Source organism: Eretmochelys imbricata, chromosome 2, assembly GCF_965152235.1.
Source record: "Eretmochelys imbricata isolate rEreImb1 chromosome 2, rEreImb1.hap1, whole genome shotgun sequence".
Classification (NCBI taxonomy): domain Eukaryota; kingdom Metazoa; phylum Chordata; order Testudines; family Cheloniidae; genus Eretmochelys; species Eretmochelys imbricata.
The window spans coordinates 48,339,744-48,354,175 of NC_135573.1; the positions used below are offsets into that span (position 1 = coordinate 48,339,744).

General features: G+C 42.4%; 1 protein-coding gene across 3 annotated transcripts in view; it reads right to left on the reverse strand.

The window, feature by feature from the left end:
• Positions 1-14,432, reverse strand: part of WWP1 (WW domain containing E3 ubiquitin protein ligase 1) — a 171,134-nt gene that overhangs the window by 30,981 nt on the left and 125,721 nt on the right. For all 3 annotated transcript variants that reach the window (XM_077810058.1, XM_077810056.1, XM_077810057.1), the window contains 2 exons: positions 14,041-14,129; positions 2,894-3,053 (listed from right to left, as the gene is read on the reverse strand). In XM_077810058.1, coding sequence (XP_077666184.1) covers positions 2,894-3,053; positions 14,041-14,129 — 249 coding nt within the window. The remainder of the gene's footprint in view (positions 1-2,893; positions 3,054-14,040; positions 14,130-14,432) is intronic.

The window sequence follows — 14,432 nt, forward strand, 5'->3', positions numbered from 1 at the left end:
TCTTTTCCTGAAATCCCCTATCTTCAAACTTCTGCAGCAAATGAATCAGGGTCCTACAGACAACGGCCTCATTCACTATACAACCCTGATTCAGCCCCACAGCACTGTCCCACCCTCTGTCCTGAATGAGGCAAGGATCATGTAGAAAAAAAGTAGCATGTGATCATGTAATTATAATACATACGAATTAGACATTTTAAAATCAGCAGGTCTGGATAATTTGCATCAAAAAGTTTTAAATGAGCTGGCTGAAGAGCTTGCTGGATCACAAATGCTAGCTTTCAATAAGTCTTGGAACACTGGATACATTCCAGAAGACTGGAAGAAAGCTAAAGTTGTGCAACTATTTAAAAAGAGTAAATGGGATTACCTGGATAATTATATGCCTCTCAGTCTGACAATGAACCTGAGCAAGATAATGAAGCAGCTGATACCTGACTTGATTAATAAAGAATTCAAAGAGGGCAAATATAATTAATGCCATCAACCTAGGTCTATGGAAAACAGATTGTGTCAAACTAACTTGATTTTTTAAAAATAAGATTACAAGTTTAGCTGATAAAGGTAATAGAGTTGATGCAATATACTTAGATTCCTGTAAAGCATTTGACTTGGTACCACATAACCATTTAATTAAAAAACTAGAATGATAGAAAATTAATATGGCACACATTTAATGGATTAAAAGCTGGCTAAGTGATCTCAAAGTGTAATTGTAAATGAGCAATCATTGAACCGGTGTGTTCCTGGTGAGATCCAACTGTGCTTGGTCTTATGCTATTTGACATAGTTATCAATGACCTGGAAGAAAAAATTACTACTGATAAAATTTGCAGATGACATAAAAATTGGGAGAGTGGGAAAGAATGAGGACAGGCCACTAATAGAGAGTACTCTGGATCGCTTGGTAAGTGGGGAGTAAACAAGTAATATATATTTTAATACTGCCAAATGTAAATGTATACATCTAGGAACAAAGAATATAGACCATATTTACAGGATGAGGGACTCTATTCTGGGAAGCACTGACTGAAAAAGATTTGTGGGCTCTGGTGGATAATCAGCTGAACACGCGCTCCTGTGGCTAAAAGGGTTAATGTGATCCTTGGATGAATAAACAGGAGAATCACAAGTAGGAGTAGAGAGATTATTTTAGCTCTATATTGGCACTACTGGAATACTGTGTCCAGTTCTGATGTCCACAATTCAAGAAGGATGTTGATAAATTGAAGAGGGTTCAGAGAAGAGCCATGAGAGTGATTAAATGTTTAGAAAGCCTCCACTATAGTGATAAACACAAGGAGCTCAATTATTTAGCTTAACAACAAGAAGATTAAGTGTTGACTTGATTAAAGCCTTTAAGTACCTACATGGTGAATAAATATTTAAACTATGGGCTCTTCAGTCTAGCAGACAAAGGTATAACACAATTCAATGGCTGGAAGTTGAAGCTAGATAAATTCAGACTGGAAATATGGCACACATTTTTAATAGTGAGGGTAATTAACCACTGGAACAATTTATCACAGGTCGTGATGGATTCTCCAACAGTAGCAATTTTTAAATCAAGATAGGCTTTAAACATTATTTTGGGGAAGTGCTATGGCTGTGCTACACAGAAGGTCAGATCACATGATCACAATCGTCCCATCTTGCCTTGGAATCTATGAAACCATGAAAACTAAGGTTGCACAGCCAATCTTAATTTTCACATTTTCTAATTTTTTTGAATGCTTGACTCTGCAACCATAACATTTTACTAGTGTTTTTGGATGGAATTTAAAAAAAAAAAACCAAACACCCTAAACTAAAAAGAACACAACAAAAATTCTTTCATGTGGAATCATATTAAGCTCCATGTCAGTTCACCAGTTGGGTTCAGACCTGTAGATCAATAGCAGACCTCTACTGCTTGAGCTAAAGGAATAAACAGCTGCTTACTACTACAGGGACCGATACACACAGTTTGCCTGAGGGTTTCCCAGGTATTTGCTAATAGCAAGGAAATGTATGACTCAGGACTCTTGGTTCAGTTCAAGGATCTGTAGGGCATTGCATCTAGTATTATAGAGCCTTCCTCCCATGTGCTCCACCCTGTTCTTCCCAGCAGAAGGCATGATGGTGGTGTGGAAAGGAGGGCATGTCAATAGAGGAAGGGAAGGAGCATGGCAGAGTAGAACTCCATTACAGCCAAATTTTCAGACATTAGGTGCATAAGGGACCTTATGCCAGCAGCATATGTTAAAATGACCCTTTTAATTTAAGGAGGGTGTGGGTGACTGAGAATCAAGGAATGGTGTGATCAGCTCCCTGTCATCCTCCATTACACCTAAGCTCCATCTAGGTTCAGTGAGAATCAAGCTCGAGCTGATTTACAGTGTACAGTGTAACAATTTTTACAGTACAGTGTACAGTGTAACTGTAACATTGTTTACAGTGAAAATATTTCAGTAGTTTTTGACTAGTCTTTTGTAAAAATTAAATTAATGTATACTTTTGCTGTAGCCTACATAGTTTGGAGAGTCTTCCTATGAAGATTGTGGATAGATTTTCAAGAAGATACTAATTTAGACAGCCAAATGAGGTATATGAAAAAAATCAAATCAACGTTCTGAATCAAGTACCTGTATCAAACTTAGACTAACATTTTGACACTTCTTTTCTGCTCACAAACTTTATCATCCTCCTCAGGAATCTTATGAATGTAAGAGACTTTTATTGTTAATGAATTATCCTGGATAAACTGCCGTACATACTTAAATCTCCTATTTAGCAAGAGCTGAACTAATCTTGGGGAAAAAATGTAAGCAGGTAAATATATTTTATTGTTTCTGTAACATATTTAAAACTAACCATAACAACAAAAAATTAACACTTTTAGAATTCAACTTACCATAGCAATAAAGCGCCCAATGAAACAGAAATATGAAAGATGATCTGGATTAATTGTTGATGCTGGATTTATCTGCAGACAGTAGTTGCTCTTGCCAGCATACTCAAATAGACAGTACATAGGGTTTAGAACTTCATGGGAAAGCAAGAAAAACCATTCTCTATACAAAACAAAACACAGAGATAATCCATAACAAATACAGATTTTTATCACAGCTTCCTACAAATGGATGAGCAAAATAGTTTAAACATGGGTAAACCAACAAAAATATTGTTCACACAACTGTGAAAGAAAGAACATGATACATGGCATTGTATATGTTTTACAAACAAAAAAAAAAAAGCAATAAAAAAATTAAGACTAGAAAGTCAAGTTCTCAAAAGGTAGGAAATGTCAGAATTAAAGTTCCTGTGCAGCCTTAACTCAGCTCACTTCTGAGTCTGCATTATGATATAATCTTTAACTATATGACTACATATTATATTTTGTCCCCACAGGACCGTTGCCTCAATCAGCGCACAGGATAGACGGTGTTCATCAAATGAGCAAGTATTCAATACTTCATTTTTCCTCATCATTCAACGTGTGGCCCCATGCCTTATTTACTGCACACCATTCACACCCTATGCTGAAGAGGAATAAGACACACACTTTGCCTGTGAGTTTCACAGCTATTGAGACTCAGGAAACCTCAGTTGTATTCCATGCTTTAGAAGGGTGTGTAGGGTTACAGACCTTTTTGCCCGTCCCTTCTGTTCCTTTCTGCCCTGCTCCTATCAACTCCCAGCCTGTTGCTCTAATTCCTCTGCTCCTAATCTCCATGCATTTAAGTAGTGCTGCTTCTTCTTCTTCCTCCTCCTCCATATTGCCTGAATATATGCAGCAAGTGGAGCACTGAGAGCACAAGCAAAACACATTCTGTTCTCATTTAAGGGTCCTGGCATCATAGTAGCACCCAGCTGTCAGGACAAGGAATTGCAGGGAAAGGAGAGGTTACTCACCTTGTGCAGTAACTAGAGTTCTTTAAAATATGTGTCTGTGGTTGTTCCACTTTAGGGACACGTGCCCCTGGGCCTCTGATTAGAGATTTTTAGTAGCAGTGCCCGTTCTGGTCACACACGCGCCCTGCACATCCTTGTGCCCTGTACCAAGTCTATATAGGGCTACAAGGGCAAACTGCCCTCAGTTCCTTCTCTACCGCAAAACCCACAGAGGCAGTTCTGAAGCAGGGGAGGAGGGTGGGTTGCAGAGCACCCACAGGGATACACATCTCAAAGAACTCCAGTTACTGCACAAGTTGAATCACTGCTCCTTGTTTGAGTAGTGTCCCTGTGGGTACTCCACTTTAGGTGACTTCTTAGCAGTAACCCTTTAAGGAGGTGGGAGTTTTGGAACAGAGTCTATCACTGAAGAAAGAACTGCATTGCCTACTGCATCTGATCTTGCAGCATAAATTAGGGCATAGTGGTCAGAAAATGTGTGCACAAAGGACCATGTTGCTGCCCTGCAGATTTCAGTAACTGGAACGTCTTTGAATATAGATACAGATATAGCAGTAGAGTATCCAGTCACTCTTAGGAGATATGTAACGTCAGTGAAAACATAGTAGGCAATAATATTCAGAGAGCTACTTAAAAAGACTGAGGGAGATAGGTTTAAAGGAGTGCTTATCTGCAGTAGAAACAACGTCTAGGGGTTTTCCTAAATGGTCTTGTCCTGTCCAAATAAAAGGTTAAGACCCTCTTAACAACTAGTATATGAAAAGCAGACATTTGTCAAAACTGATGTGGCTTTGGAAAAATAAACAAAAGGTGAATAGTTTGGCTGACGTAAATTTCAGAGTACACTCTAGCTAAGAACTTAGGATGAAGTCATAAAGACACTTTCTCCTTGGAGAACAAAGTAAAGGGAAGATCTGCCATTTAGAGCCCTTTAAGCAGAAGTGATTGTCCCCAAGAAGGCCATCTTCATAGACAGAAGTAGCAGTGAACACATAACTAATGGCTTAGACAGTTGTTCTGTGAGATAGTTAAGACCCAGGTTAAGATCCCAAAGCCACACAGGGGGTATACAATCTGCGGTAAAATCCTTCTAGGAATCTTGTTGTCGTCAGATAAGAACAAAAAAAAAAAGGGGTCAGAAAAAAAACGGGTCAGACCAAAGGTCCATCTAGCCCAGCATCCTGTTTTCCAACAGTGGCCAATGCCAGAAGCTCCAGAGGGAATGAACAGAACAGGTAATCATCAAGTGATCCATCCCCTGTCGCCCATTCCCAGCTTCTGGCAAACAGAGGTTAGGGACACCATCCCTGCCCATCCTGGCTAATAGCCATTAATGAAGCTATCCTCAATGAATTTATCTAGTTCTTTTTGGAACCATGTTGTAGACTTGACTTTCACAACATCCTCTGGCAAAGAGTTCCAGGGGTTGACTGTGCATTGTGTGAAGAAATACTTCCTTTTGTTTGTTTTAAACCTGATGCCTACTAATTTCATTTGGTGGCCCCTAGTTCTTGTGTTATAAGGAGTAAACAACACTTCCTTATTTACTTTCTCCACACTGGTCATGATTTTATAGATCTCTATTGTATCGCCCCTTAGTCGTCTATTTTCCATGATGAAAAGTCCCAAACTTATTAATCTCTCCTCATATGGAAGCAGTTCCATACCCCTAATCATTTTTGTTGCTCTTTTCTGAACCTTTTCCAATTCCAATACATCTTTTTTTGAGATGGGGTGACCACATCTGCACACAGTATTCAAGATGTGGGCGTACCATAGATTTATATAGAGGCAATATGATATTTTCTGTTACCTAGCTATATTATCTATCCCTTTCTAATGAGCAAACACCAAGAAATATTCTACTGGCACACAGAAAGCTGTTATTGCCACTAAAGAAACCCTAATAGAAATCATAGAAAAGCCTGAATTTTTCAATTCCAACAGGTAATCCAAGACTGAGGAAAGAGATGACTGGATCGGAGAAAGGGCGCCAGTTACACCAAAGGTTATATCGTCCTCAGAACATAAGAACGGCCATACTGGGTTAGACCAAAGGTCCATCCAGCCCAGTATCCTGTCCACCTACAGAGTCAATGTCAGATGCCCCAGAGGGAGTAAACCTTACAGGTAATGATCAAATGATCTCTCTCCTGCCATCCTTCTCTACCCTCTGACAAACAGAGGCTAGGGACACCATTCCTTATTTCATTTCTGAAGGTATGTTTACTAGATTCCTTTCTGTTATTTAACAGTATCTCTTGTACTTCTCATGAATGTGTTGTGTCTATTCCAGAGAACCATTCAGAACTAAACTTGTAGTTATAGGACATTCAGATTGGGGTGAAGCATTTGATACACATCCTGAGAGAACAATCGAGATCTGATCGGAGCCGCCATGGAGGACAAGAGGTGAGTTTAATGAGGTAAGGTTTAATGTCAAGTTGGTGCAATCAATCTCACTTTGGCTTGGTCCTTTCTAATCTTGATAAAGACCTTAAAGAGCAATGGAGCTGGAGAATATGCATAGAAGAGATCCCTTGTCCATGTAATGAGGAAAGCATCTCCTAGAGATTAGGGATCAAGCCCACCTCAGGACCAAAACTTCCTGCAGTTTGTGTTGGTTGCTGTGGCAAAAAGGTCGATCTCTGGAAATCCCCAAGTTCTGAATATTTTGTTGAGGACTCAGGAATCCAACTCCCATTTATAGTTTAGGGAGAGATGTCTGCTCAGGTCATCTGCTATGGTGTTTTGTCCATCTAGGAGGTAAGAAGCTAAGATGACTATCTGATTAGCTATGCACCAGTTCCAAAGCTTTATCACTTCAGTGCAATGAGGTGAAAAGCGCTCCACCACCACGACAGATATAATACATGTACGCTATGTTATTTGTCATGATCTTGATGGACTTGTTTTTGAGTAGGAGAAGAAAGTGGAGGCAAGCATTTCTGACTGCACTTAATTCCAACAGTTTGATGTGCCAGTGCTGTTCCTCTTGTGACCATTTGCCTTGGACTGTGAGAGGACCTAAACATGCTCCCCATCCCAGGAGGGAAGCATCCTTTGTTAATATGACTGTATGGGGATTCTGTTAAAATGACTGTAGGATTCCTGCACAAACTTTAGATGGATTAATTCACCAGGTGAGTGACTGTAGGACCAGACTGGGTAAAATACCTGCTTGTTGAGACTATTTACTGGGTAGATAAACAATCCTGAGCCACCTCTGGAGACATTGAAGATACAACCTGGTGTTTTGTGTCACAAAAATGCAGCTCAGTCCTCAAGTTCCAGAAGCTGCAGACATGTCCTTGCTGGAACTTGAGGACTGAGCTGCACCTTTTGTATAAGGTTCTTCAGACGAATGAACCTGTCAAGAGGGAAATAAGTTCTGCCCATTATCAAATCCAGAAGCGTTCCTATGAAGAAAATTTGTTGTATAGGGATCAAGATTGATTTCTCAAGAATTATCTGCAGGGCTAGACTTTGAAATAGTGAAGCTGTTGTTTGAACTGCCAACCATACTCCCAAAATGACTGCCCTTGAAGAGCCAGACGTCCAGGTACGGAAAGAGAGTTATTCCCAGACAACAGAGGCAGGTAGCTATGACCACCATGATTTCTGAGAATACCCTTGGGGTGGATGACAAGCCGAAAGGTAGGACCCAGTACTGATAACATTTGTGATTAAAATTGAAACAAAAATCTTTTGTGAGAAGGCTGAAGTCAGCATCTTTGAGGTTGAGGGTTGCAAACCAGTCTCCTAATTCCAGGGAGGATATTGTAGCTCATAGAGACACCATCTTGAATTTCAGATATCTGACATGCTTGTTCAGTTGTCTGAGAGCTAGCATCAGCATCCAACCCCTGTTTTCCCTGAATATCATAAAAAAACTTGTATAGATATTTTTCCCCTGTAATGTAGTGGGACTGGCTATATGACTCTTAGATTTAGGAATGAGGAGATCTCCTGTGTCAGCAATTGCTCATGAGAGGGGTCCTGTGAGAAAAGGTTTGGCACAAGCGGAACAGTGCGTAGTGTACATACTGTCATCCGCAACAGGTACAAGTACCAAGTTTGTCTGGGCCATGTGGGGGCTATCAAGATGACTTTGGCCTTGTTGGTTCTTATTTTGTATATAACCCTCGACGGTAAGGGGAACAGGGGAAACGCGTATAGCAGAGATGCATCCCGTTTGAGGAAGAAGGCATCGCCCAGTGATCGGAAACCCAACCCTGCTCTCGAGCAGAATTATGGGCATTTGTAATTCTGGGATCTTGTGAAGAGGTCTATGGATGGGTGACCCCAGTGTTTGAATATGTTCTGTAGGCCTTTGTTGTTTAGGTCCCACTTGTGGTTCTGAGAGAATTCTCTGCTCAGCATATCCACTGTAGTATTCAGACATCCTGGGAGATATGAGGCCGACATGTTGACATTGTGCCCGATATACCAGTTCCATAGTTTCATGGCTTTGGCACATAGGGAGTGTGATCTTGCTCCTCCCTGCCAGTTTATATAAAACATGCAGGTAATGTTGCCCGTCATTACCCTTATGGTCTCATTCCTGATCAAGGGCAGGATGTACAAGCACACATCGTGAACCACACTCAGTTCCAGAATGTCTATATGTAAATATGTCTCGGAAGGAGACTGTCTGCCCTGAACTGTGTGGTGCTGTAGGTAAGCACCCCCTCACCCCCCAACCTATCAAGGATGCGTCTGATGTGACTATGATTGAAGGCTAAGTCTGTGTGAACGGGACTCCCAAACACACGTTGTGGGGTTGGATCCACCAGTGTAGAGTGCCTGACTTTGAGCGGCATGGTGAGGCACTTGTTTAGGCTGTGTCTGTGTGGAATGTAGCTGGCGCTTAGCCAACCTTGGATGCAGAACATTTGAAGTCATGCATGTTGTACCACGAATGTAGTTGCTGCCATATGGCCAAATAGTTGGAGACAGGTCCATGCTCATATGCATGCGCTGTTCAGTACTGTGGAGATCAGACTGACTATAGTGACAACTCTGTCCAGCAGTAGTGATGTTTTGGCCTCCAGAGCATCGAGATGGGCCCCAATGATGTTTAGTTTCTGCACCGGTATCAGTACTGATTTTTGTATGTTTAGTTGTAATCCCAGTTGCGAAAAAAGGGTGATTTTCTTGTAAGTAATGTCTAAGGTATCTGCCCAGGTGGATGCTTTTAGTAGGAAATGGTTCAAGTAGGTAATCATCAATCCCTGCTTGTGGACGTGTGCCACCAGTACGTCAAGAATTTTAGAAAACACCTGTGGTGCTGTCAAAGTCCACAAGGTAGAGCTTTGTATTGATATGTTCTGTCCCCACAGTAAATCTGAGGAACCTCCTGTGAGTGGGATATATGGTGAAAATAGGCATCTTAGAGGTTGAGGGCCAAGAATCAGTCCCTCTGTTCCTGTGCTGGTGGTATTGTTGCTAATGTGACCATCCTGCACTGTTGGACCCTTACAAATTTGTTGAGTTTTCTGAGGTCTAGAATAGGTCTTCATCCTCCATTTTCTGGGTTAAGTAGTAGTAGGAATAAAAGCCTTTCCCTCTGTGTTAGGATGGTACCAGTTCCTTAGCGCCAAGACACAGAAGGTGGGTTACTTCTTGCTGTAAAAGTTGTTCATAAGAGGGGTCCCTGAAGTGGGATGGAGAGGGAGGGTGGTGAGGTGGGATGGAGGTTAATGGTATCAAATAGCCTGGGTGAATTATTTCTTGAACCCATTTGACTGTGGTGATGGATTTCCAAGCTGAATAGAAAGGGATCAAACGGTGTCCAAAAAGGGGATGGTCAATGATGGTGTCAGCACTGAGGAATGGGGGAGGTCTCTTGGGTTCTTGACCGAACCCTCAAACTTCTTGTTTTGCTGATGGCTGTTGAGATGCCAATGATTGAGCTGGAGGAGGTGAACACCTTGAAAGTCTCCGTCTGCTTGTGTGTGTCATACTGCCTCTGTTGTTGGACGTATGGGGCAGACCTTGTACACTGAGTGGGATAGTATTTACCCTGTTTTTTCTTGATGCAGGAGTGTATATCCCAAGAGAGCGAAGGGTCACCGAGAGTCCTTCAGTGTGTTGAAGGGACTCATCAGTCTTTGCTGCAAATAGCTTCTGGCCATCAAAGGAGAGGTCCTCCCATAGTGGATTGCACCTCCCTAGGGAAGCCAGACAGGTGAAGCCACGAAGCACTGTATGTAACTATGGCTGTGGAGCGTGCTGCTGTGTCTGCTGCATCTAAAGACACCTGTAAGGTGGTTCTAGCTTGGAGATAGCCCTCTGAGATGATGGCTTTAATTTCGTTCCTTATGTCCTCTGGTTTGTGGTCATTAAAGTCTGTCAATTTGAAATAATTAGTGTGGTGGTATTTCGCCCACAGTGCGGCATAAGTGGCAATACAAAATTGCAGAATGGCTGATGAATAGGCCTTCCCAAAAATCTCTAACCATTTCCACTCTTTGTCATATGGGGTGTATCTGGGTTGGTGTTCTCTGCCTTATTGATTGACGGCATCTCTTCTTCACTGTCTTGGCAGTGGGAGGCAGAGACGAAGAGGTCTCCTATGAAATCTTGACAGGATCCAGGATAGCCTCATTAATAGGGAGAGCTACCCTAGAGGGTCCCGCAGAGGCTAAAATGCCTACAAGCCTACGTGTCCTTTCCTGTACCTCTTCTGACTGGATATCTAGAGCTACAGCCACCTCCTCAACAAGTCTTCATGAGCTCTAAAATCATTATGAAGGGGAGAAGTAGATTCAATCACTACTGCCTCATCAGTAGTAGTAGACAATGAAGAAGAGGCCAAAGATTGTTGAGAAGTTCCCTCCTCCAATGCCTCTACAAGGGAATCCTAAGCATGCAGCTCTGCCTGCACTGTACAGAGCCTGGTACCAGAGGAAGGAAGATGGTGACCTTCCTGCAGATACTCCAGGTGTCTGGCTGAGGTAGAAGTGCAAGAAAGGAGCAGAGAGGTTTGGGAAGTCCTAAAGAGTAGAGGATGGTCACTGGTATGGAGGTTGGACCCATTATTGCATAGGCCCCTTGCTCTAAGGACGCTGAGACAGTGGATGGTACCACTGCTGGCAGGTACCCCACTGGGGCTAGTGGGCAGGGGTCAGCAACGTGTCCATACATGGACACAAGTGTCCGTGGTAAAAATTTTGAGGTCCGTGGTAATTTTTCAAAAAACTGAATGACTGAATGACAACTCCCCCCACCCATGTCCATCACTAAGTATGGAAATTTTGTCAAATGTCCGTTGCACAACATGGTGGTGCTGACCTCTACTGGTGGCATGCTCAGGTCAAGACACAACGGATCCAACTTCTGAGTCCAGTGCAAAGTCTGTTTCCTCCGACCACGGGGGGAGCTGAATGTGTCAGTACCAGGGACAGAGTTTCCAACTGTGGTGAAGAGGGCATCAGTGAAATCATTGCTGGCTTACCTCTGGGTGCAATCCTACAAAAAGGTGCTGCAAGAGTGGAAGTGGCTGGTACCAAGTAGTGCTCTGGGGCTGGGTCCAACCTCCATACCAGTGACCATCCTCTACTCTTTAGGGCTTCCCAAACCTCTCTGCTCCTTTCTTGCACTTCTACATCAGCCAGACACCTGGAGCATCTGCAGGAAAGTCACCATCTTCCTTCCTCTGGTACCAGGCCCATAGGAGTACATGGTTCCAATACTGTTACTATACAAGGCTCTTGAATCACAGGAGAAGTTGGTACCAACAAGTTAAGCAACTCTCTGGCTGCCTTGAAAGCCACAGGTGTCAATGTCACCGGAAAGGGCTCCTTGAGCCTGCAATAGTGAAAGGTATGCCAATTCTTCAGGGTTTGGTCCTAATAGACCCTTCCTGGGTTCCAGAGTCAGCAGTCCCTCCTGGCTCACAGACTGCTCGAAGGGGTGTGACTTTTTTGAGTGCCCCTCTGAGGCTTTTTGAACACTCAGTGCCTTCTTTTTAGAAGGTCTTGGTACCAAGTTTTTAGCAGACTTATGCAGTCTGTTAGGCACCAGCGACAAAGTTCAGCCTGAGGACGCTGTCAGAACAGGAAGAGAACTCCTAACAGACTCAGAATTGCTTGGTACCCATTTGAAGCAGGAGGGTTCCAATGGCAGAAGAACCACAGACACCATGAGCAAGTACTTGAGTCTGGCAGCCCTGTCATTTTTCAAGCAGGGTTGAACCCTCTACAAATGTGACATCTGTCACTAACATGCACCTCTCCCAGACACTTAAGGAGCTGTGGTGTGGGTCACTCACTGTCATAGATCGGTAACATGAATGACAGGCCTTGAATCCAGGAGAACAGGGTATCAGTCCGGTAACGAGCCCAGTACCCAACCGAGACACCAGTAACCCTACACTAAAAAGGTACTATACTTAACGTAATCCTATAACTAACTCTTCAGATATACTATAAGAGACTAAAAACTAATGCTACAGGTACTATTTACACTAAGGAATGGAAGATATGAACAAAGAAAGATCGCAGCTCCAACCACCACCGTCATTGGTACTGGGAAACAACTGAGTGGAGTCAGGGGCAGAGTGGTCCCCTTTATGGCTGCATGAAATGTCATGAAGCAAAAGAGAATGCTCACGATGCCCTGACAAGTACTGCTAAGGAAAAAATCTCCAACAACTGTGCACGAGATGCACACGCCCACCTACAGTAGAAAGGACGTGTAATCACTCAAAGAAGAACTCTGTTTTGCTCTTCTTATCCTCTTCCTTATCCCTGGAATGGGAAGCTCTCGTTATTGGCAGTGCGGTTGTTGGTATGTCAGTCAAGGAGAGAATTTTGGGAATCGCAGTTTTGGTACCGTCTTCCCCTTGGAAGCTATCAGTGACTGTGATCTCACTGACAACAGGGCATTGACAGATATGAAGGGTCCCCATACGGGGGATAGGGAAGTGTCTCTATACTCAGGTCTGAAGCCAGTTTTAAAGCTTGCTCCATCATTAATAGCCTATACTCAATATCCTTGTTTTTATGGGCTCATCCCTTTAAAAAAGAGTGGATTTTACACTTGCTGGGAACGTGAGAGTCTTCCAGGCAACAAGTTCTTTATTGGAGGGAGGGATAGCTCAGTGGTTTGAGCATTGGCCTGCTAACTCCAGGGTTCTGAGTTCAATCTTTGAGGGGGCCATTTAGGGATCTGGGGCAAAAATTGGGGATTGGTCCTGCTTTGAGCAGGGGGTTGGACTAGATGATCTCCTGAGGTCCCTTTCAACCCTGATATTCTATGAGGGCAGCAACTATGCTGTAAGAAGCTTTGGGCCAGGTATGAAATCATTCTAAGTCAAATCACAGTGCTAGTCACTAAAAGGGACTGCTTCTCGACAAGAGAAGTACCTGTTAAATCCTGATGAGGCCATCATCCCTGACAAGAAAAAGTTTTTCAAGCCCTCATTAGTGGAAAAAGAAAACCGAGAGAGAGTGTGTGTGTGTGTGTGTGTGTATGGTTTTTGTTGTTGTTGTTAGAAAAGGAAAGGGGAACACATGTTCCAATTATAAGGTAATAAACCTACTACTACTCGGAACTCACTACAAAGCTAAAACACTAATACAAGGGGGAAAACAGATACACAGTAAACAGGCATGCAGTAGACTCCATCTCTGGCCAAAGGCAGTTGAGAAGGAATTGAGGGCGATTTGCTCACATAGCCCTATAAAGTTTCAATCCAGAACATGAGGATGTGTAGGGCACATGTGCAGGCACTGCTACCAAAAATCTGCGATCAAAGGTGCACATGTGCTCCTCAAACGGAACACCCGTGAGGACACTAATCAAAGTAGTCACCCTGCTTGGCCCCTCAGAATGTTGGAAGAATTTTCCTGCCAGCCTCTAACAAACCTCTACAGAACACGTGCAAACTGCAATTTTTAGAGGCTTATAACTCAGCCTTATTTGGGTTGACTTTCAGAGAGACCGTAAAAACCTCTTGGGTCCCAGGCTGACTTACTGAAAGTGGCTAAAAAGGTTACCTAGGTCACAACAATAGAATATGCAAAGTGAGTGGGCCTCTTTCCACAAGTTACAACCCTATTTTGCTAAGAGTGCAATCTTCTAATTTAAAAATAAAATCTACAAGTATTTGAAACAAGATTTATAAGGAATTTCCTTTACCTTGCCAAACCACCATAATCCAATCCTTCTTCACCTCTGAATATAACATATAATCGCCTCCTTAAGTCATAGGGTTTTAAAGCCATGATCTATGAAACAATTTTAAACACAAATTTAAAAAAATACAAAGGCTAATTTAATTGACTTTCAACCTATTAAACAAACTGATTGTTTCACATTCAGACTTATTATTATTAATTATATGCATTATGGAAACATCTAAGGACCCAGTTGGGGATCACGACATTTTACCTTAAACAGAGGTACAAATATTCATTTAATAGCTTTGTTAAATGATTTTAGTTTACAAATTTTGTATTGAACAGGGAAAGTATTGAACAAATTATTTCAATATATTAGGCAACTCCTCTTTAATGGGTAAGTATAATTTT